Source organism: Schistocerca americana, chromosome 2 (assembly GCF_021461395.2).
Source record: "Schistocerca americana isolate TAMUIC-IGC-003095 chromosome 2, iqSchAmer2.1, whole genome shotgun sequence".
NCBI classification, from domain to species: Eukaryota; Metazoa; Arthropoda; class Insecta; order Orthoptera; family Acrididae; genus Schistocerca; species Schistocerca americana.
In genome coordinates, this window is record NC_060120.1 from 1,025,844,702 (window position 1) to 1,025,869,704 (window position 25,003).

The 25,003-nt window shown below is 45.7% G+C and overlaps 2 protein-coding genes across 4 annotated transcripts in view; one reads left to right on the top strand and one right to left on the bottom strand.

Moving 5' to 3' along the window:
- The window catches only part of LOC124596407 (PRL-1 phosphatase), a 627,938-nt gene that overhangs the window by 570,732 nt on the left and 32,203 nt on the right, over window positions 1-25,003 (top strand). The window lies entirely within an intron of this gene.
- On the bottom strand, window positions 619-1,419 carry LOC124594645 (transcription elongation factor SPT5-like). The gene has a single exon (XM_047133013.1). The coding sequence runs from the start codon at window positions 1,417-1,419 to the stop codon at window positions 619-621; it is 801 nt and encodes a 266-aa protein (XP_046988969.1).

Sequence of the window (25,003 nt, forward strand, 5' to 3'; positions counted from 1 at the left end):
CCACCCCCGCTATGTGGTTGTGGAGCCTTCCAGTCAGTGGCCCACATTTTGGTTGAATGCCCCCTTCTTTTGGCTCTGCGTGCTAAGTACAGACTCCCCACACTTTACCTTTGATGTTGGCTGACGATTCCCGGATGGTCTCTCTGGTTCTAGATTTCCTCTGGGAGAGTGGTTTTTATTCTCAGTTTTAAAGTTTTTAATCTCCCTCTGGTGTTGGGGCAGGGCGGTGAGTGTTTGGGTGTCTCCCACTGTAGGCAGTGTTCAGAGATTCCCGATTCACCTCCCTGACCGGAATTCTCTTTTCTTTCCCTTTTACTCTGTTTTTACCCCTTCCTTTTAAGGCTTGGTTAGTTTTTCTATTCCCATACGTACTTTCTGCATTATAGCAGTTGTACCTTTTAAGTCACAGGTGGTCTTGCCTATGCTGTTTCAGCATAGTGTTGGGTTCGTTCTCTTGCCAACTTCCCTCATTTGTTTTTACTAATGACAACGTGACTGCCCTTTTACGTTTCCCCTTTATCCGTTTTATTTTTCTGACTATACTGAGATGTCCCGTTAGCAGAATGGAGTCTATTTGAAACAAGGGACTGATGACCTTGCTGTTTGGTCCCTTTAATCTCAAACAACCAACCAACCAACCCAGTCCGTCGGACTGCCGCCCCAGTCCGTCGGACTGCCGCCCCAGTCCGTCGGACTGCCGCCCCAGTCCGTCGGACTGCCGCCCCAGTCCGTCGGACTGCCGCCCCAGTCCGTCGGACTGCCGCCCCAGTCCGTCGGACTGCCGCCCCAGTCCGTCGGACTGCCGCCCCAGTCCGTCGGACTGCCGCCCCAGTCCGTCGGACTGCCGCCCCAGTCCGTCGGACTGCCGCCCCAGTCCGTCGGACTGCCGCCCCAGTCCGTCGGACTGCCGCCCCAGTCCGTCGGACTGCCGCCCCAGTCCGTCGGACTGCCGCCCCAGTCCGTCGGACTGCCGCCCCAGTCCGTCGGACTGCCGCCCCAGTCCGTCGGACTGCCGCCCCAGTCCGTCGGACTGCCGCCCCAGTCCGTCGGACTGCCGCCCCAGTCCGTCGGACTGCCGCCCCAGTCCGTCGGACTGCCGCCCCAGTCCGTCGGACTGCCGCCCCAGTCCGTCGGACTGCCGCCCCAGTCCGTCGGACTGCCGCCCCAGTCCGTCGGACTGCCGCCCCAGTCCGTCGGACTGCCGCCCCAGTCCGTCGGACTGCCGCCCCAGTCCGTCGGACTGCCGCCCCAGTCCGTCGGACTGCCGCCCCAGTCCGTCGGACTGCCGCCCCAGTCCGTCGGACTGCCGCCCCAGTCCGTCGGACTGCCGCCCCAGTCCGTCGGACTGCCGCCCCAGTCCGTCGGACTGCCGCCCCAGTCCGTCGGACTGCCGCCCCAGTCCGTAACTGAGGAAACCATTGCTTGGCAGGCGCTGTGCAGACTGGGCGAATGTCCTCACGGTTTTTTGGCGGCAGGGGGCATACGTTGATGGCAATGCCAGTGACATTCAGCGCCTCCCCCGTCATTGCCAACGCTGTGCCTATGCACCGGAGGACCATTTTGAACCATATTAGTATATTTTGACTCATTCTTAATGCCTTTGTACTCGTGCACGAAGAATTTACACAGAATTCCAGTGGATGTGTTTCATTTCAACTTTTACCATAACCTCCTTTACTGGTACCAAATTTTGTGTTGGCTTTCATATACACACTGCCTTGACGGTTCAGTGAACATCGTGGATTTCTCATGTCGATTTATCCCAAGATATACCATAGTTCCCATGACTCATGAAATCGTATATATCAATGATGGTTCGCTTAACTCTTATGGGGAATAGCATAACGTAATCTAATACTGTATCAGCAGCTTTATAGCTTTAAAGGTTGATGGATATTGTTGCAGAGTTTGATCTGATTTCCCTAGGTACTGTTACTGTTGAGGAGGGTAGATTTTGCTAGATAGCTTACTTTCTGAGAGCACAGTGAGAAGTGCGTAGGTTTTCGAGGACTCGGTCAGGACGTTTCACACACATCGCAGGATGACGGCAATACCCAGGTCTGCCGCCTGTAGTGTCCCGGTTGAGCTGCCTGTGTTGTGGTACGTGGTACGTTGGTGGACGTGTGCAATCTCTCTGATGGAAGGAATTTCACCGCCGCGGCACGCCTCGTTCGTTCTTAGCCGATCAATCTTCTGCTGGCGTCTTGTTTTCGTACACAAGTGGTCAGTGGCGCAGCGGCGTTCGGGAGGGGGCCAGGATGGAGCTACATGCGAGCGTGAGCTGAAATAGAAGTACATGGTAATTATGGTACCTTCCACTCGATATTTGTTGTATGTTAGGCAACCCGATCACTGTTTTGAGTGTCTATTCTCTGTGAAATATTTGGGGGAACGCTACGAGCAATTCGGCGTGGGTTATGAGAAAGCTGATGAATTTGATTTGTGATATTCAGTGTCGTGCATGAACCGAAATGGAGAAGGTGCACTTAATAGTAATTATTTAAACTTAGCTGACTAGCAGCAAACAACAACCTGATATCTGCAGTGTAGTAACAAAATGCGTATATCGCTTCTAGTTTCTGCAATTCGTTCAGAACATAGCCCAAATAACGAGAGCGTATCTAAAGTCTCTCCATCCACAAGCTGACCAAAACTCTTCTAGCCAAAACTGGGATTGTATTCCATAAGTTCCATCCCGTGTTCAAAGGACAGCATTGCAGCTGCTTTAATGGCCTTTGCGTAGCAGCCCCTTATGATTCCACTGAATGCGTTCAAATTTTTGTTGTTGGCTTTTGAGATCGAACTAATCTTCCTAACATCCATCTGCCCACTGAGTTGTACAAAAAGTAGTTTCCATTCAACGTATTTGTGACTAACTGGTGCGGAGGTCTGGGACTCGATTCTCAGTGAGTCTCTTGGATATTTTTGTGATGAGAGGGCCCGGAAACAGCTGTCATTCAGCCTCATGAGGGCAAATGAGAATCTGTTTGCATAGCTGATGAAATGCATGATATCTAAACGCCTATTCCAACACAGCCATACAGCGTTTATTTAGACATCACCATGTGTGTGAAAGCTGTGTCAGTGATTGCATGTAGAGCTACAAATTAGCAAACAAATAAATAAAAATAGGTACCCCGCCCTAAAATTTATGTATGTATCACGGACGGTTACGGAGCCCTGGTTTCGTTAGGTGACGATTTTCGATGCTGACGAAGTCATTGATTTTGTCGCCTGAAGATAAAGCTACGGCTTCGAAACATGTGGTAGGATTTTAGTGTCTGATTTTAGTGTTTGTTTCCGGCATCTACTGATAATTTACGTGGTGTAACGGTTATTGGGACGCAAACATCACTGTAACACAGGTTTATTCTTTAATTGCCGTGTAATCTTAAGAATGTATACGTGTAAGGCAAGACACAGTTAAAGATGTGACACGAAGGGCTTTCCTAATTGAGGTGCTAAACGTGATTTGGACGGTTGGGATACATGCCAGACACCTTGAAAGATTCTGACGGGACATCCTGCATGAAATGTGGCATAGAATTTGTACTTAACCAATACGCAGTTCGGAAAACATGGAAGACGTCCTTACAGTTTCCCCTTAGACCTAATTCGAAGCAGACGTTTGTTTCGGTAATGTAAAAAGGTCGTAAACGCATCACTTCATTACTTTTATTCTTGTCTATAATTCTGGCCACGGCGAACTAAAAGCGTAGGAAAAGGCAGTAATGGATGTTTGCTGATTATAGAAGGTATATAGATGGTGCATGATTAGTGTGAAATAAAGGTTAGCCATTGTCAATGCCTTTCTTTGAGAGAGGTGAAAAATGAGTGCAGCGGCAAAGTAGTACTGGAGTGGTCTATTTCTTGTTCAAAATTCTCTCTCTCTGTCTGTCTGTCTGTCTGTCTGTGTGTGTGTGTGTGTGTGTGTGAGAGAGAGAGAGAGAGAGAGACTAATTCTCAATTAAATATATAATGTCTTTGTCTTAGTCAATTGCTGCACCCTTCTTTTACTTCTGCGGAGCCGTCACATAAAGTACTGATTTCTCAAATTAACCTTCGCAATTTGCTAAATAAAAAGCCTCCGTATTTAAATAATTTTAATTTCCAGGAATACTTTAAAACAGTCCCAATCCATCGGTTCCAACAAAGGTTTTTGGGGGAGTTGCCTTGCTTATCAGGCGTATGCTGGAAGTCCCCTCCCATAGATTCTCAACTGGGATTCCCCTCTTCCCACTCGCAGCCTGCTGGGGTTTTTGGCTGATAAGAACGGTCTCTCTACCGGGACGCATCTCAAACAACCAGGTCTGCACGTTGGAGCAGAGTCCTAAACCCGTTATAGCTTCTACTGTTTAAACTAACTGAACCTATCCAGTCCGCTCCATCACACAACCTTTATCGCCTTCGACGAACAGATTCGCAGATATGCAGATATGCTTCGCCTGTGACGACTTGAAGTTTTGAACTACAGAAAAATTGGTAAAAAAAATAACCATGGTGTAACGAACTAGTTACTTAGAGAGAAAGCACAAATTTCAATTGGCCAAGATGTTCTTTTCGAGAGGAACCTGTCCAGCAGGACCAAGAAAAACCTAAACGTGATTTGTTGAACAGCGCTTTGAAGTTTGCTCCACTTAAAATCCAAGTATAGCCGCGGTACGTTTGCACGGAAACATTTGTAAACTGAGGGCGCTCCTCAAACGTACCTTTATATGAAGGGCTTCAAAACGATATCACTTTTTACCGCTTAGCATTTAACCCTCTATCGAGAATGCGATCACTACAGTACACTGAAAGATACTGTATACGACGTACGATAATTTTGGTTTGAAACTTAAGTTTCATTTCAGTTTTTTACGCGTTTTCGCTCCTGCAGTATTAGATACGGTATGTTTCTGCCAGATGCCTGCCGAACGTTCCACCACAACATACTACTCGTATTACATATGTTGTGCAATCGGTCACACACGTTTCCGGCGTTACCGATGTATTTTGGGTTTCTGTTACATGTAAACTGAACACGGAATTAAGAGTATATGCTAATTATACTAAGAAACTAATGTTTCGGGAAGAAAGGTCTTATGTTAATAATACTCTTTTAATTTCCCGTACAGGTTTTTGGTGACAGAACCAGTTACACCTAAAATTTTTCTTGCATCTTTGTCAAGTTCCTACCTCCAATGCGAGTTCAACAATTCAAGGAGTTATTTCGTGTCGTCACTTGGTCGATGTGATTTACCTGTAGACGTATTTCCAGAATTTATTCACATAATGGATTAATAATTTTTGACAAATTTTGGTTTTGCGCTTGGTTTATGCAGTAAAGTAGAAATCTGTAGAATCCTTGTACAACTAGCAGAACAGAATATACACACGTAGGCAGCAGCAGTTTTTTAGGTGGTTAACTTTGCTAGCAGCACCTTTCCTTCGTTCATAGTGCCATATGCAACACGGAGTACAGAAGTGAAGCTATGTACTCGTAGAAGAGACAGATGCGCACGATTAACTACTAAAGTAATTGCATGTAGAATATTGCTTCCTCGTATGAAGATTCATTTCTGTATCAGGGTTTAGCGAACACATATCAAACAGATGACGTTTGCCGCAGCAATAGCATTGCAGATAGCTCTTATCTCGGATTTTATCTCGCAACCGAGATAACGTGTGCTGCCCCCAGTGTGACTTACGCACCTCAACGAACAAGCTGGGCTATCCCGGTCGGATTTGATGAAAACTGTAAGTTCGTCTGTTGTATCGTAAGTGAGAATATAATCACCTTCATAAGAAGGCTAATAAAACTGTTTTTATGACCACTAAGAGCTTTCCACTTCAGCATCCGTATTGTCGGCGGTAGTTTAGATTCATTGGTGCTCCTCTGCCGGTTCCAATATTTGTCGCTATTGAAACACGTACAGTTCAGATTTAATGATCATCTTCTGCTCTAGAACACGCACTACAGCTGTTTTAGTTTCGGTGAACTGACGTAAAGTTGTAGGCTAACAGAATATCGGACTGCGGCAAAGTTGTCAAAGATCAGTAACTGACCGTACACGCAGATGCAAGAGTGTAAGAGGCACACGAATTAAACACATCCACGGACGATGCTTTCCATGTAAATGCGATTGCGTGCGGCAACAGTGAAAAATAAGAAGCGGGTCCTAATTTTTTTTCTGGGTAGTTTAACTTGGTGTCTGAAGGAAAATTTAATCGTAACAAGTGTTTCCAGTAATTTCATCGTCAGCATCTAAGACCGACCACACATTTTAAGGACGTGATTGCTTGACATCGCAGTTACGTAAGACATGGGACTGCACGGAGATAAAGTACGAAAAAGAGTATGCGTTTAGTAGAATTTGCGTACTGGTATGACTTCCACGAAACTGACTCAGAAACTGTACACGCAGTCCCACTTCCTGAAACTTAAACTGAAATCGTGAAGTATTTCCCCTGTGTAATATCTGAACATTGCCATGCAGTCAGTCGGCGTTATTTCTGATACTATAGCGTGAGCTTTCGTGTGAATTCGCATCTCTTGACGTCGCGAATTTTAACCTCGTTTTCCTCCTACACGAACTGTTAGTTCTGGCTTCAGTACGTGTTGTGCGGTTTAGGATTTCTCCGAAAAAAGATGTGCTGTGTTCGAAGTGAGGAAGTGTGTCCCACCAACTTTATTTGTCCTTGGGACAATCCACGTAGATTACAACCGGTAGGCGTGTCACTGTTTCCGGTCAAAGTGCGAGTGTAAAGTGCACAGTTCTTTACTAAGTTCGCTCCTGTTGCAGGCAGCGCCCTCTTGCCTTCTCCAGACCAGTGAACAGAAGTCTGCATCGACATCCATACTCCAAAATTATTGTGAAGTGCGTGGCATGCTTCCCATTATACAACTTACGGCATTTTCCCCTGATCAGTTCACATACGGAGCGCAGTAAGAGTGATTTCTTAAGCGCCTATATGCGTGGTATGATTGATCTTGTCTTGGCGATCCCTACGTGAGCGATACAGAGGTGGTCACGGTATATTGCTAGGTTCATGATTCACGGTTCCTTTGTGGAACTAAGTAGGATTTCACAGGATCGTGTGCGTCTGTCTTCAGGAGTCCTCCAGTTCTTTCATCATCTCCGTTATGCTAACGCGGAGACCAAATAAATGTCACCATTCCTATTGCCATCCTCGGTATACGTACAGTATATCCCCCATTAGTCCTATTTGGTGCGGTTCTCGCACACTTGAGCATTAGTCTAGGATGGGTCTTAGGAGTATTTTTTAAGCAGTGTCCTTCGTAGACTGATAAGCATTTTCCTAGTGTTCTCAATGACCTGAATTTACAGCACCTGTTTTACCTTCGCCTGAGCCTCTGTGATTTAATATAATTCCAAATTGCTGGACCAAGGTAGTTGCGAGTCGACCGATCACTACTGTGGCTCACTGACATTCTGGTCATAAAATATTAGGTTTCCTCGTCGTGTAGAGCGCGCAGTTTTACATTTCTGAACATTTAAAGAAAGTTGCCAATCTTGCACCAATCTGAAATCTTATCAAGATTTTTTTTTTTTTTTTTGGCAGCATTATAGATAAATGCAACACATGCGTAAAGACCGATGCTTCTCTTAATATTGTCTGCACCAAGCTTAGCCCTTCCTAACAAGAACTCTGAAACCAGTTCACAAATATCGCTTGACACTCTATACGATACTTTAGATAGTAAGCCTAGGTGTGGTACTAAGTCAAATGCGGGTATGAAATCAGGAAATGGTGCAGCTGACGGACTGCCTTGATCCATGGCTCTAACGATGTCAAGTGAGGAAAATAAGTAATCTGTGAAGTTGGCAGCTGTGGGTGTGTTTATTTGCTATAGATTTCGGTCGTTGTATTGTACAAACGGTAGTATGTCAAGTCGATCTCATTGTCACAGTGCTTCAAGATGAAGATGAAAGTGTGTTGCTTAGAATTCGACAGCAGATAAGTAAAAAACACAGCCAAATGGATAAATAAATAGTAAGCACAGCATTTATTCAACCTGCTGTTCGCATGGTTCCCTTCGCCGATCTATGAAGTGTTTTATGTCGTTGTGTTGCTCTTTTATGGCACGCACGTTGGTCGACACTTCCCGATAATAAATTGCGGGACGTGAAAGCTCTTCCCTGTGCTTGGACCTCTTCCTCCCGAACGCGTCGTCGGGAGGAGGTAATTTTAACTAGACTCCGGATAGGGCACTGCCTTTTTAGCCATCGACATCTTTTAAGTGGTGATCCTCCCCCGCTTTATCCCCACTGCTCTCAGCTGTGGACGGTGAGACACCTTTCACTCGAGTGCCCCTATTTTACTCCGTTGCGCGCCCGTCTACACCTGTCGCCTGACATATCTTCCATTTTAGCAGATTACACGCGCTCAGCCGATCGCGTTCTCGAGTTTGTGTCAGTGAGATGTCAGTCATTTGAAGCTCTGTTTGGGGACAAACAACTCCCCCCCCCCCTCCCCCGTCTATAATGGTTTTTAAGCTTTCCTTCTGTTTTTTTAGTTTCCCCACTTTTTTAGTTTCTCCAGTTTTTTGAGTTTCGCTCCCATTGCTGCTAGTTTCCAGTTTGGTTTTTACTTTTTCCTAAGCCACAGACCGGGCGCTAATGACCGTAGCAGTTTTGCGCCCTAAAACCATAACAAAAAACAGCATTTATTCTCCATAGCGTAATATTAACAGCGGACTTCCGCATTTTCCAGCACTTCGCAAACGAGAGAAATTTCTTAGTCCAGGCTCAGAATTTTTAGACATCTGTTCACGATCGTGGCAGGAAGAATGTGTGGTCGGATTTCCTTCCTAGGGCTGCAGTCATGCATCGATTACGTCCAGATATAGCTGCGCTCCGTGCGCTTTTGTGCCCCTCTCCTGTGCCGGAATCGACTGAAGGCGCCGTTCGCGGTCTTTGACTGCCACGGCTCACGCACAAAGCCTCACTGTGGGCTTGGAGTCGGCAGCCTGCTCGGCTTGGGACAGCCACCACTAGCTGTCCTCCGCTTCCACAGCAGCGACGGGCTAACCGATCGAAGCGAAAGAGGAACTGTAGACTCGCGCCACCGTTTTCCTTACTGTGGAGAACAACGTGCATTATCACCACCACAGTTCATCATGGTGTTCTGTTCTTTTCGTGTTCCCTTGCTAACTACTTGGAAATGATTGTGATTCAATACCATGCCAGTCGTCTTCAACAGCTCCTTCGTACCATTGACACCCCCCCCCTCCCCCCCAACCTCTTTCCTTACCTCGTGGAATGCTGAAAGAAAGGCCACTATCAGAGTATTAAGGTATGATCCTCCATTTTGTACGGCTAAACCAATATACGGGCGTTGCTCGAAAATATGGAAACACCACGAGAAATGCATATTTGAACGCGCGCGGATGATATCCAAAACTGCAGATTGCGCTGTCTTATTTCACCACCAATGCCACCTTCGCAGTGTCCTCGGTGCGTTACAGCTGTCAGCCGTGGTCAGAGCAGTGTTCTGTGTGCGTTATGTCGGAGATAAGTGAATTCGAACATGAGCAAATTGTTCGTCCTCTCACGGTGTGTTTTTACGTAACAAAGGTAGCCGAAGTGTTCGGGTTTGCAAGAGGCACCATATCGAAGATTTCTGCCGCATACAGGGAAAGCGAAAAATCATCATCCTCTGGGTTACGATGCTGACGAAAGTGTGTAAAGTGTTCATAGCAGACGGTCACTGAACAGGATTGTGACGAAAAATAAGGCGTTGACAGTTGCTTAACTCACTGAAGAACTAAAGAGTTCGCGAGTGCAACATTGCCAGCACAAAAAAGGGAATTTCAGAGGCAGAGAACTACAGGGTGAGCTGGAAATCCAAACCCTCTCATCTGCGATGCAAAGCCCTTAAGATGAAAACGTGGTGCCGAAGTGAATCGTGGTGCCGAAGCCGCAGAAACCTGGAGTACGGAGAAATGGAACAATGTCACTAGGTCGGATGAGTCTCGTAGCTCGCAATTTCCAATTTCTCTCAGAGTTTGCCTCAAAAGAGTGAAACACGGCAGGTGTTCGGTTATGTGAGCGGCCATACCGTGTTTTTCTCTGAGCCCCGTAATTACATGGTATGAGGTCCCATACTCCGGGAGACACACTCCGTCGGCTAGGCAAGGTCCAAGTGGAGGTGGTTTGCCATTGCCTTCCTCCGACCGTAATGGGGATGAAGGATGATGATAAAGACGACACAGCAACACCCAGTCATCTCGAAGCAGGGTGGCCCCGCCGGGAATCGAACCCGGGACTCTGTGCGCGGGAAGCGAGAACGCTACCGCAAGACCACGAGCTACGGACTCCGCAATTACAATGCAAGGATTATGTGACCAGTTTGGCAGATTTGGTACATCACGTCGTACAATGTTTGTTCAGCAATGGTGATGCTGTATTCCAGGACGAGACGGCCGTTGTTTCCACAGCTGGCATCGTCTAGGACTGGTACTGTCAACACGAGGATGGATTGTCGCATCTCCGCTGGCCGCTATTTTCACCAGATTTCATTATTATTGAGCTTTTGTTCTCCACTTTGGGGAGAAGGGTGTGAGATCGGTATCCACCTCCACCATCATTACCTTTACTTGCCACTGTTTTGCAGGAAGAGTGGTATAAAAAGTCCCTTGAAAAACATACAGGACTGTATTTATCCAATCCGTGACGTCTGGAAGCTGTTTTCAATTGCAACGTTTTTCCGACACCGAATTGGACACGATAATGTATTGTTTCTGGTGTTACACCCCTTTACAATGAATCATAAATGAAATTAAAGCGCAGAACGTAAAAGTCTGCTTGTTCTATTGTCGCTGGCTAGAATGCCCAAGTCTCAAGTTACGTTTGTTGAAAAGCGGGAATGTTCACAACAAAATTGAATTTCTTGAACAGAGGTAATATATTTTTCCTTGTCGCATGAAAATACACTGAAGGGCCGCAGAAACTGGTATACGCATGCGTATTCGAATACAGACATACTTAAACGAGCAAAATACGGCACTGCGGTCGGCAACGACTATATGATACGAACAAGTGTCTGGCGCTGTTGTTAGATCGGTTACTGCTGCAACAATGGCAGGTTATCACGACTGAAATGAGTTTGAAACGTGGTGTTACAGTCGGTGCATGAGCAATGGGACACAGCATCTCCGAGGTAGCGATTTTCCCGTACGATCACTTCACGACTTTGCCGTGAATATCAGGAATCTGGTAAAACATAAAATATCCGACATAGCTGCGGCCGGAAGAAGATCCAGCAAGAACTGGACTAACGACGACTGAAGCGAATCGTTCAACCTGACAGAAGTGCAATCCTCCTGGAAATTGTTGCATATTTCAATGCTGGGCAATCAAGTGTCAGCGTACGAACCATCCAGCGAAACCTCACCGATATGGGCTTTCGGATCCAAATGTCCATAGAGTGCGCTTGATGGCTGCACCACACAAAGCTTTACGCCTCGCATGGGCCCGTCAACACTGACATTGGACTGTTGCTGTCTGGAAACATGTTGCCTGGTCGGGCGAGTCTCGCTTCAAATTGTGTCCAGCGGATGGACGTATACGGGTATGGAGACAACCTCATGAATTCGCAGACCCTTCATGTCAGCAGGGGAGTGTCCAAGCTGGTGGAGGCTCTGTAATGGTGCGCAGCGTGTGGAGGTGGAGTGATACGGGACGCTTGATACTTCTAGACACGACTCTGACATGTGACACGTACGAAAGCATCCTGCCTGACCAGTTACACGCATTCATGACCATTGTGCATTCCGACGGTCTTAGGCAATTCCAGCAGGACAATGCGACAGCCCGCATCTCGTGGTCGTGAGGTAGCGTTCTCGCTTCCCACGCCCGGGTTCCCGGGTTCGATTCCCGGCGGGTCAGGGATTTTCTCTGCCTCGTGATGGCTGGGTGTTGTGTGCTGTCCTTAGGTTAGTTAGGTTTAAGTAGTTCTAAGTTCTAGGGGACTGATGACCGTAGATGTTAAGTCCCATAGTGCTCAGAGCCATTTGAACCATTTGAACAATGCGACAACCCACACGTCCAGAATTGCTACAGAGTGGCTCCAGGCACACACTCCTGAGATTAAACACTTCCGCTGGCCACCCAACTCCCCAGACATGAACATTATTGAGCATATCTGGGATACCTTGCAACGTGTTGTTCGGAAGAGATCTTCCAGACCCTAGTACTCTTACACATTCACGGACAGCTCTGCGGGATTCATGTTACCAGTTCCCTCCAGCACTACTTCAGACATTAGTGGAGTCGCTGCCACGTCATGTAGCGGCACTTATACGTGCTCGCGGGAGCACTACACGATGTTAGGCAGGTGTCCCACTTTCTTTCGCTCTTCAGTGTAAATTAGCTTGATACAGACATGGGAAATGCCTTACTGTATAAAAAAAAAAAAAAAAAAAGATACGTCAACTAACGTTAGGCGTGTCTCCGTATCAATTTATTTTGAAAACTCACATTTCTGATGTATTGTATTTAAAAAGGTGTACACTTCTTGTAGCATCGGCTCCGCCGTAAAATTAGACTGAAAAGTGTCAGTTTTCCCTGTAACACACAGAAATGAATGTGCGTTCGTTATAGGGAAAGGTATAGGCTACTTACCTGAACGGCCTCAAGTAACCTGGTGACTAGGTCGGCTCCCTGCGTGTGACTGAGTACGGCGGCTAGTGTGCCACTGCAGGGCTCTTCCAGCTTGCAGCTGCGTGGGCGGCCGATGCCGCGGCTGGCGTTTACGGCGCCACCGCCGACCCGGTCGCGCCGGCCTTCCGGGAAAATCGTTGGCAGTTCGGCGGCGGCGCCGGGTCCCTCCCACGCCGCACCAGCGCCATCCGCCCACGCCTGGGGGCGCACCGTCTCCTGACTCACTGCCGTTAGTCAACTTTGCAGCGCACAGAAAGAAAGAGACGAATGCATCCAGCGGAGGGTAAAAAGAACGGACCCGCAAAATCAGAGACCTATATTCTAAACTGCTGTTTGCTGGAGAATCTTTAACGTATTCTGACTTCGAAATTAACAAATTTCCTTCAGACGGAAGAGAATCTGTCCACAAATCAGATCGGATTTAGAAAGCCCAGCTGTTGCGAAACTCAGCGTGCACTTGTCTCACACGACTTCCTGCGAACCGTGGATGGAGGGCAACAGACAGATCCCATATTCCTTTATTTCCGTAAAACATTTGACACGGTGCCCTACTGCAGATTTTTAACGAAGGTAATAGGGCGCTTAAGTCTAGAACCGCGTGACCGCTACGGTAGCAGGTTCGAATCCTGCCTCGGGCATGGATGTGTGTGATGTCCTTAGGTTGGTTAGGTTTAAGTAGTTCTAAGTTCTAGGGGACTGATGACCACAGCAGTTAATCCCATAGTGCTCAGAGCCATTAAAAAAAAAAAGTAATAGGTTCCCAGTTAGGAGTGGCTCGAAGACTTCACAAATATAGAACCTAGTACGTTGTTCTCGACAGCGAGTGTTCATCAGAGACAAGAGTATCGTCAGGAGTGTCCCATAGAAGTGTGGTAAGAATCCTTTTATTTTCCGTACACTCAAATGGTCTGACTGACAGGGTGAGCAGCAGTCTCCGGCTGTTTGCTGACGATGGTATGATGTAAGGGAAGGCGTCATCGTTGAGTGGCGGCAAGAGAATACAAGACGTCTTAGGCCAAATTTACAGATGGTGTCATGAGTGGCAGCTTGTTCTAGACTGTAGAACCAAAGTAACTGGTACACCTGCCTAATATCGTATAGGGCCCCAGCGAGCAGGCAGAAGTGCCGCAACACGACGTCGCATGGGTTCGACTAATGTCTGAAGTAGTGCTAGAGGAAATTGACATCATGAGTCCTGCAGGGCTGTTCATAAATCCGTTAGAAGTACGAGGGGATGGATATCTCTTTCGAACAGCACGTTGAAAGGCATCCCAGATATGCTCGATAATGTTCATGTCTGCTGAGTTTGGTGGCCAGCAGAAGTGTTTAAACTCAGAAGAGTGTTCCTGGAGCCACTCTGTAGCAATTCTGGACGTGTGGGGTGTCGCATTGTCCTGCTGGAATTTCCTACGTCCGTCGGAATGCACAATGGACATGAATGGATGCAGGTGATAAGACAGGATGCTTACGTACTTGTCACCTGTCAGCGTATCCAGACGTATCAGAGATCCCATATTATTCCAACTGCACACGTCCCACACCATTACAGTGCCTCCACCAGCTTGAACAGTCCCCTGATGACATTCAGAATCCATGGATTCATGAGGTTGTCTCCATACTCATCCGGTCCATACAATCTCAAACGAGACTCGTCCGACCAGGCAACATGTTTCCAGTCATCAACAGTCCAATGGGAGTGTTGACGGGCCCAGGCGAGGTGTAAAGCTTTGTGTCCTGCACTCATCAAGGGTACACGAGTGGGCCTTCGGCTACCAAAGCTCAAAGTGAAGTTTCGTCGAATAGTTCCCAGGCTGACCCTTCTTGATGGCCCATCATTGAAATCTGCAGTAATTTGCGGAAGCGTTGCACTTCTGTCACGCTGAACGATTCTCTTCAGTCGTCGTTGGTACCGTTCTTGCAGGGTCTTTTTCTGGCCGCAGCGATGTCGGCCATGTGATGTTTTGCCGGATTCCTGATGTTCACGATACACTCGTGAAATGGTCGTACGGGAAAATACCCACTTCATCGTTCCCCGGAGATGCTGTGTCTGACACGTTCAAACTCATTTAAGTCTCGATAACCTGCTATTGTAGCAGTGGTAACCGATCTAACAACTGCGTCACACACTTGTTGTCTTATATACGCGTTGCCGACCACAGCACCGTATTCTACCTGTTTACATATCTCTGTATTTGAATACGCATGCCTGCACCAGTTTCTTTGGTGCTTCAGTTTAGTTCCGTCACGACGGGTTACTATGTGGCTACGAGAAATCGTATACTCCATAATGTCTAGATTTGCTATCTAATTACAATACAAAGATGAGAGACACTATTCTAAATATGTTAATTCGAGATAACAGCAGTCGCCAGACGGAAAATCAGATGATTTGCTATTGATAGGGATCGCGGACAACTTCCTGCCTACAAGTATGTCCCATTTTGATAGAAAAGTTTAATAGCCGTTCGTATTAAGTATTCGAACACCAAGCAATCATTCAACCGAAAGTAGTTTTTTTTTTCTCAATACTTCTACGACGCTGTCATTCTTGCACTGTTTCTGATCAGATTCAGTTAACATTTGGCCGCCAGAAGGGCGCATTGTTAGCGACAAACTTTACCACGTATGTTACTGGTCGTCTTATGTCAACTAGTTTCTCACATATGAATGAATCTGATCTTTGGGTAGCACTAAAATGAACTCGTTAGATAAAGGAATGCAGTCTGCTGCGAAATATTTGTCAGTGTCCTGGATTTAATATTTGGGTACCCGGCTGCAGTTAGCATCAGCTTTGACCAGTATCTGGAATTACACCTTTTTTTTATCGACGTAAATGTGGAATAACTGCGACATCAACAAAGCTTTTTGTGAAAGCATAATCACTCACTCTTATCATTCTCGCGCCGTTCATAAGTTTAAACGTCAACGTTTATTAGGATATCAGTAATTCTTAGTATGTAAAGTTACGTGGCGTGCATTATTCTGTTTCTACCATTTTGGATATAGTATTGAAAAATTGGTTCCACCAAATCGACCATTAAGTTCCACTGCATATTGTTCCAAATATGCGCAATCTACGCAATTCATACAAGTGGTTTCTTGATACGGAAAAACAAAGGAAACATTTTCATCGTCGTGTAACAAAGGATGAACACACTGTGAGCTCAAAAAGTGGGTAGGTAGCGCGATGGTATGGAACGTGCCGGAGTAGTCCTGCATCTCCATCTACGTGATTACTCTGCTGTTCACAATAAAGTGCCTGGCAGAGGGTTCAATGAACCACCTTCATGCTGTCTCTCTACCGTTCCACTCTCGAACGGCACGCGGGAAAAACGAGCACTTAAATTTTTCTGTGTGGACCCTGATTTCTCTTCTTTTATCGTGATGATCATTTCTCCCTATGTAGGTGGGTGCCAACAATGTTTTCGCAATCGGAGGAGAAAACTGGTGTTTGAAATTTCATGAGAAGATCCAGTCGCAACGAAAAACGCCTTTGTTCCAATGATTGCCGCTCCAATTCACGTATCATGTCTGTGACACTATCTCCCCTATTTCGCGATAATACAGAACGAGCTGCCCTTCTTTTTACTTTTTCGATGTCATCCGTCAGTCCCACCTGATGCGGATCCCACACCGCACAGCAATACTCCAGAATAGGGCGGACAAGCGTGGTGTAAGCAATCTCTTTGGTAGACCTGTTGCACATTCTAAGTTTTCTGCCAATGAATCGCAGTCTTTGGTTTACTCTATATGTGATAGTTCCAATTTAGATTATTTGTAATTGTAATCCCTGAGTATTTAGTTGAATTTACAGATTTGTGTGACTTATCGCGTAATCGAAATTTAGCTGATTTCTTTTATTACTCATGTGAATAATTCACACTTCTTTATTCAGGGTCAATTGCCACTTTTCGCACCATACAGATATCCGATCTAAATCATTTTGCAAGTCGTTTTGATCATCTGATGATTTTACAAGACGGTAAATGACAGCATCATCAGCAAACAACCTAAGACGGCTACTCAGATTTTCTCTTATGTCGTTAATATAGATCTGAACAATAGAGGGCCTATAACACTTCCTTGGGGAACGCCAGATATTACTTCTGTTTTACTCGATGACTTTCCGTCCATTACTACGATCTGTGACCTTTCTGACAGGAAATCACGAATCCAGTCTCACAACTGAGGCGATACTCCGAGGTTAGAAGACGCTTGTGAGGAACGGTGTCTAAAGCCTTCTGGAAATCTAAAAATGTGGAATCAATTTGACATCACCTGTCGATAGCACTTATTACTTCATGAGTATAAAGAGCTAGTTGTGTTTCACAAGAACGATATTTTTCTGAATCCAGGCCGACTATGTGTCAATAAATTGTTTACTTCGAGGTACTTCATAATGTTCGAATAGAGTGAATGTTCTGAAACCCTACTGCAAATCGACGTTAGTGATATAGGCCTGTAATTCAGCGGATTACTCCTACTTCCCTCTTTGGGTATTGGTGTGACTTGAGCCATTTTCCAGTTTTTAGGTACTGATCTTTCTGTGAGCGAGTGGTTGTATAAAATTGCTAAATATGGAGCTATTTTATCAGCAGACTCTGAGAGGAACCTGACTGGTATACAATGTGGACCGGAGGCCTCGCCTTCATTAAGTGATTTAAGCTGCTTTGTTACACCGAGGATATCTACTTCTATGTTTCTCATTTTGGAATTCAGGAATATTTACTTGGTCTTCTATGGTGAAGGAGTTTCGGAAAACCGTGTTTAATAACTCTGCTTTAGTGGCTCTGTCATCAGTGACTTTACTGTTGTCGCGCAGTGAAGGTATTGATTGAGTCTTGCCACTGGTGTGCTTTATGTATGACCAGAATCTTTTCGGGTTTTCTGCCAGATTTCGAGACAGAACTTCGCCGTGGAAATTACTAAAAGCATCTCGCATCGAAGTACGCGCTATATTTCGAACTTCTGTAAAACTTTGCCAATCTTGGGGATTTTGTGTTCTTTTAAATTTGGCATGCTTTTTTCGTTGCTTCTGCAAGATACGCATGTTGACAATGCAGCTGTAAGTTTTCTGCCGTAGAACACATGGTTCCTCTGGAGCAAAGATTCTTTACCGTAGAACCGCAAAGGTAGAGCTGATACGTTCCAAAGGTTGAAGCCGGTGCTGCCAGTTCTCTCTAGGAGGGCTACAGATGTGCACGAGACTTTGACCTTAGCTCCAATAACGATAAGCAGCCGCGTGGTGGAGAAGGCGCTTGCAAAGGTAGGCCTCAACAGGGCTCTCGCTGCTCAAGAGTGGAAGCAAGCAAAAGCAACGGTGTGTTACTAAGGCTGGTCTTATCTCCTACACGGCCTTTGTAAATAGCCTCAGGCAGCTGGGAAATAGTTCGAACCAAAGTCTACCAGGGGGGAGAGAAATATTAGTCAGGAACCTAGTGGTAGGTTGGCTGCCGTACACATGTTTATCTGGAAGTGTTGTTGTGGAGAGCCCTCGTGCTGTTGTCCCGTAAATGTTTTGCTTCTCATAAAGTTAGGTGACGCATCGGTCAGCACACACGACTCGCATTCGGGAGGTTGACGGCGGCGGTTCAAATCCACGCGCCCGCCATGTTTCCGCGATTTCCGTTGATCGCTTAAGACAGTATCTCGGAATCGATTTGAAAAGGACACAGCTGTTTTTGTTTTCTTCCTTCCACAATCGGAGTTTGTGCTCTGATGACCGCGTCGTCGACGGGAAGCTGAAACCAAATCAACATTCCTTGTCGTCTGTTTCCGTGCATAACGTTGCTCAGGATTTGTAGCTGTGTGTGTTGTTAAAGACTGATTATGTATTGGTTTGTAACCACACTGATGTTACGTGTTAACCGAAATCCCATTCCACTAACTAGTTAGCTTGCGTTAAAGCTTCAGGTTACCATTTGGTACTACGGAATCACTCCGCTCAGTATGGAATTGATTATTAAAACGACTGAATTGTTTCGACAGTAAGGTAACCTCAGCGTTCTCAGAAATTATCCGCATAGCACTAGTGTGCCCTTCGTGTTCTCTCGGAGGCTGTTCCCACTGTGGCTATTATTTTCAAAACGATAATAGCAGAATGGCGTGTGCTGCAGGAAAATGGGCTGTCCTTGAGTGGTTTTACACTCCACGTGGCGCCTCCGATGATTTTCGCGACCTTTGAGTAGTTAGACAAGTTTTTCTGACATCCTTCTTAAAAAAAATTGCTACAATTCGCCTCAAAGAGCGTTATTTGAAAATCTATAATAAAATTACCTGTGATAATGTGGGGTACGTTAGCGTGTTTAACAAACAGGAAGAATGGAAAAACTTTCCAGTTGAACGGACTGGACAGTGTCTTGAAAAGAGATTGTGGAACGCAGTTGAATTAAAAGCGGTGATAATGAGAGAATTAGTTACTGAAATCACACATACAGTAGTACACGAGTTATGCTATTTGAGGAACAAAATAAGTGGTGGCCAAAGTAAAGTAGAGGAGGAGGAGGAGGGCGTCAGAGAGAGAGAGAGAGAGAGAGAGAGAGAGAGAGAGAGAGAGAGATATGCAGACTGGTAACAGCGAGCAGATAAAGTCCCAAACAGAAATTAGTTAACAATAAGTTTGTGTTCGGAAGACTTTTTCCAAAGGTGTCCGGAGTGAAGCCGTTTACAGAAGTAAAATGTGAACGATAAGCAGTTTAGACAAGAGCACAGAAGCTTTTGAAATGTGGTGCTACAGAAGAATGCTGAGGATTAGATGAGTACTTCGAATAACTGATGAGGTGGTGTGGAATGGAATAGGAGAAAAACGAAATTTATGCTACAGTCCGAAATTCCTTTACCAAAGTTGGCAAAGTAAATATCCCAGGGTTCGAATCAAGAGCAGTCTCCAAAATGAGTAACTTGGAAGTAGACAACCTCGGTGAAGCGAAGCAGCTTATCACTGGAAAATTGCACAGGTCACACCAGTACTCAAGAAAGGAAACAGGAGTAATCCGATGAATTACAGACACACGTCATTGAAGTCAATTTGCAGTAAGATTTTAGAACGTATATTGACTGTGTTAGAACATTACCTCGAGGAAAACTATCTATTGACAAATGCTCAGTACGGATTCGGAAAATGCCTTTCTTGTGAAACACAACTAGCTCTTCATTCGCACGAGGTTATGAGTTCTATCGACAGGAGATCTTGAATCTTCTCTGATTGATTACATATTTCTTAGGTTTCCGGAAGCCTTTTGACACTGTTCCTCCCAGCACCTTGTAGTCAAATTAGGCTCCTATGGAGAGTCGTCTCAATTGTGTGACTGGATTCGTGGTTTCGTATCAGAGAGGTCACAGTTCGCAGTAACTGACTGAAAAGTCATGCAGTAAAGTATAAGTGATACCTGGTGTTTCGCAAGGGAGTGTTATAGGTCCTCTGCTCTTCCTACTCTAAAAAAAAGTTTTAAGATACAATCTGAACAGCCCCTTAGATTGTTCGCTGTCATTTACCGTTTAGTTGTCTGTATAGTGCGAAAGTTGCAACCGACTCTAAAAGTGAAACGTTGGAGGTCATCCACACGAGTACCAAAAGGAATCCGTTAAATTTCGATTACAGGATAAATCACATAAATCTAAAGACTGCCTAGTCAACTACATAGCAAGGCATTAAAATTACGAACAACTTAAACTGGAATTATCACACAGAAAATGTTGTTGTGAAGGAGAACCAAAGACTGAGTTTACTGGTAGGCCACTTAAGAGATGGAACAGGTTACTAGAGAGACTCAGTAAACTGTACTTGGCGTCCTCTTCTGGAGTGATGCTTCGCGGTGTCTGGAATCCGTATCAGATAGGTTTGACGGAGGACGTCGATAAAGTTGAAAGAACAGTTGGTTTTGTGTTGTCGTCAAATAAGGAAGTGAGCGTTGCGGATATAATACGCGAGTTGCATTGACAGTCATTGAAACAAAAGTGCTTATCGATGCGGCGAGATCTTTTCACGAAATTACAATCACCAACTTTGTGCTTCGAATGCGGAACTATTTTCTTGACCCTGACTTACATAGGGAAAACCTATCATCGTAATAAAATAAACCAGAGCTCACGTGGAAAGACTGTGGTCATTTTCCCGTGCGGTGTTAGAAAGCGAAACGGTAGAGTTGTAGTCTCGAAGTGGCCGTGCGGTTAAAGGCGCTGCAGTCTGGAACCGCAAGACCGCTACGGTCGCAGGTTCGAATCCTGCCTCGGGCATGGATATTTGTGATGTCCTTAGGTTAGTTAGGTTTAACTAGTTCTAAGTTCTAGGGGACTAATGACCTCAGCAGTTGAGTCCCATAGTGCTCAGAGCCATTTGAACCATTTTTAGAGTTGTAGTCTGAAGGTGGTTTGATGAACCCTCTGCCAGGCACTTTGATGTGAATTACAGGGCAGTGATGTAGATGTACAACTTGTCTAAAAGAAGGGATCGTTTGGTGGAAGACTCCTTGAGGCACCAGGGAATAGTTTGGTAAAGCAAGTTCTAAAACTCTCACAATGCTGATATGAATATTAAGCACCTGGCTAAACGAAAACTCGCGACCGATCTCCTGGGGCACAGAGAACTCCTTCGGCAATAAAAAAAAAAATTCTCCTCGGATGATGGTAATGACAGGAATCTGAAGTGTATTATGCTGCGGCAGGATTCTTTGAATCGCAAATGGATCGCGGCTTGAAATTATACAGGAGCGACGTAGCTGGAGTGTTGGATGTGAGGGCAGGCATTCTGTGGAATGTCCCGCTAACCGAAGCCACGTGTGTGCCGTGTGCTGCGGTGCGGTGTACGGGTCAGTAATTACTGCCGGTCGCTGCTTGTCGCTCAGCCAAGGGGTGTCCATCTGCTCGGGGGCGCGGTCCAGCCTGTCGAAAATGCTTTCTCTCCGGCTACAGTGCCCAACGGATGTCACAGAATTGACGTCCTGAAACTTAGTAGTCGTAGTAGTAATAGTAGTACTATGTTGTTGCTGATGCATTTACGCGTAGGCTGTTCAGACTGCGGCCAACATGACCCTCCCTCTCCCCACGCCACAGAAATTTAAATAAGAAAATGTCTCAAGTACTCTGGCAGGAGTCCTCTTGCAAATGACGTAGACGCAGATTTTGTTCTGTAGGCTTCTTCGGCTGGATGTTTCAGTGGAAGAATCATAAGAGTTAGATCAACGTACCTCTGAAACCCCCGCTCATTCGGATCAAATTTCCAGTGGCATCCCATTCAAGTCGTTAGTTTTCAACAGAATGATCAATGGAATTCAGTCGATTTGAAGCACGATAAATTTCACAGAAAGCAGATTTATTCTGTGCCTCAGTTCATTCTAAACAAGAGCCATAAACTTTATTCCTGCTGCCAGGCGCAGGTTATTGAGCTCTTGGAGCTGGTAGATAAAGTTTTAAGAAAACCTTTTATTCAAGACAGATTGAGGGGGATGTAAATCACTCAGGATACATACGGTGTGACGTCACGTGGTCAACGTTAGACTTCTTTGGAGGGAAATATCTACATCTATATCAATACTCCGCCAGCCACCTGAGGGAGTGTCGCGGAGGGTACTTCTGGCACCACTAACTTATCTCCCCTCCCCCCTCCCCCCCTTCCAACCACTTCCAACCACTTCCCCGTCCGCTGTGGCCGAGCGGTACTAGGCGCTACAGTCCAGAACAGCGCTGCTGCTGTGGTCGCAGTTTCGAATCCTGCATCGGGCATGGATGTGTGTGATGTCCTTACGTTAGTTAGGTTTAAGTAGTTCTACGTCTAGGGGATTGATGACCTCAGATGTTAAGTCCCATAGTGCTTAGAGCTATTTGAACCATCAAACCACTCCCGTGTTCCTCTCGCGAATGGCAAGTGGGAAGAAAGCTTTGGCGGTAAGCCTCTGTATTAGATCTAATTTCTCGAATTTTTTCTAGCGTGGTTACTTCTCGAGATGTATGTGGGAGGAAGTAATGTTGCCCAACTCTTCCCAGAAAGTGCTCTCTCGAAATTCTAAAAGTAAACCTCTCCGTCATGCACAAAGCCTCACTTACAGCATCTGCCGCTAGAGGTTGTTGAGCATCTATGCAACGATCTTATGACGAAACGCGCCGCTCTTCGTTGGATCTCCTCTCTGTCTTGTTTGTCCTACCTCGTAAGGGTCCGACTGATGAACGATACTGAAGAATCGGTCACACGAGCGGATTGTAACCCACTTCCTTCGTGGATGAGTTAAATTTCCTCGAGATCCTTCCTGTGAATCTGTCTGGCGTCTGTTATTCCTACTATTTGCTGCACAATTCACCAATTCTCTGGAGGTCATTGTGAAAATCGTTACTGTCTCCGGGCGTTGCTACTCTCTTGCAGACAAACGCATCATCTGCCAACAGTCTCAAAGAGCATCTGGCAGTTTCTGCTGTATCATTTATATACATAGTAAACAGTTACCGGTCCTACCACACTTCCGTCAGGTATTCCGAAAATTAGCTTAACGTTTGTCGCTTTTGTTCGGCTAAGAGCATCCTTTTGAGTTCTATCTGCAAGGAACTCTAGAATCCACGCGCAAATCCGGTCCGCTACTCGATACGTTCATATTTTTCCCGCTAAACGGCAGCGCGGGACGGTGTCAAATGTCTTAATGAAGTCGAGGAACCCGGCGCCAACCTCAGCGCCGTTGTCTATAGCGTCATGGGTATCGTGGAAGAACAGAGCGGACTGAGTTTAGCAAGATCTCTGATTGCGAAACCCATGTTGATTTTTATAGAAGAGATTTTCCTTCTCCAAAAACCTTGACATTCTTGAGCAAAAACAATGTTCCATAGTTCTACAGCAGATTGTCAGCTATATGGGCCTATAATGATATGCATCTGTGCAAATACAAATCAGATAAAGAAATGTCAAACATGAAAGTGTTTCTAGTAAAAAATGTTTTTGTGTGATAGCTATACAGAGGATACTAGGAAAGTTCTGTAGTACAGCATTATTTAATTTTTTCGAAGTAATTTCCACCGCATTGAATACATCTCTCCATCCTCCGAAACCATTGTCCCAAGCCTTCTGGAGGTTCTCATCACTTGAAAACTGTTTTCCTTTCAGCTTCATTTTTACATGTGCGAACAGTGCAAAGTCACAAGGAGCAAGGTTTGGACAGTAAGTAGGTTGCTCAAAAAGTTTGTCCTGTACCCCGAAAATATTAGGTGCATGCTTCGTCACGGTGAGTAGGAGGGTTGTCGTGATGGAGGAACCGAATGTCAATTCTTGAATTTGGTCGCAGGTTCTTCAAAGATTGGATGACTTTGGGCAGGCACTGCTCAGTGTACTACTTAGCTGTAACTGTCTTCCGTGTGTCCAAAATAACGCCCTCCACAATTCCACTCGATTTGGAAAAAAAATCCATTTTCCTCTTTACTCATCGGGGTTTTCTGACATCTACGGGAGTGTCGTCATCTCCAAAGACTCAAACTTTCTTTTGAAACGTAGTCGGCGCATGATAAAAGTACAGCCAAGTCTCGTCACCTGTCACGATGTTATTCACAGTCTGAGACTACCCCGTAGAAAACTTCTTTAACATCTCCAGGCACCAAGTCACACGTCGTGTCATATGCTCGCAAATGATCATGTAGATACGAACGAATTGCTGGTGCATTCAGTCCTAAGGCATCCTTTATGTGCTTATAGGTCACTCGCCTGTCTCCGTCTGCCCGAATCTCACTTCGTAACCACGATGCCATAGCAAGCACTTCAAACTAACCCTTTTAGTGAACCCCTGCGCCTACAGACGTGGCACAGCGGCTACAATGCAAGTATTAAGTATTTTCAGAACACAGCGACAATCAGTCTCCTCCAACTTACTGTGGCGCCGTACTGCAAAACTTTCGTAGTATCCTTTGTACTACCACCAATTGGAAACAACTTCAAAAAGTTTGTCAAGATCCATATTAGACCATTATGTCGGTTTCAGGCGCTTTTGTAGGCGAACGACGACGACATAATAGGAAAGAAAACCATCGCGGCAATTATAAATTCTGCAGGAACATTTCACACTGAAGAGCCAAAGAAACTGGTACACCTGCCTAATATCGTGTAGAGCCCCACTAGCACACAGAACTGCCGCAACACGACGTGGCATGGACTTGACTAATGTCTGAAATAGTGCTGGAGGGAACTGAACCGTGAATCCTGCAGGGCTGTCCATAAATCCGCAAGAGTATGAGGGGCTGGAGAGCTGTTCCGAACAGCACGTTGCAAGGCATCCCGGATATGCTAGATAATGTTCATATCTGGGGAGTTTGGTGGTCAGCAGAAGTGTTTCAACTCAGAAGAGGGTTCCTGGAACCACTATGTAGCA

Coding starts and splice junctions, on each gene's coding strand:
- LOC124594645 (XM_047133013.1), bottom strand. CDS start 1,419: ATGGTTTCCTCAGTTACGGACTGGGGCGGCAGTCCGACGGACTGGGGC.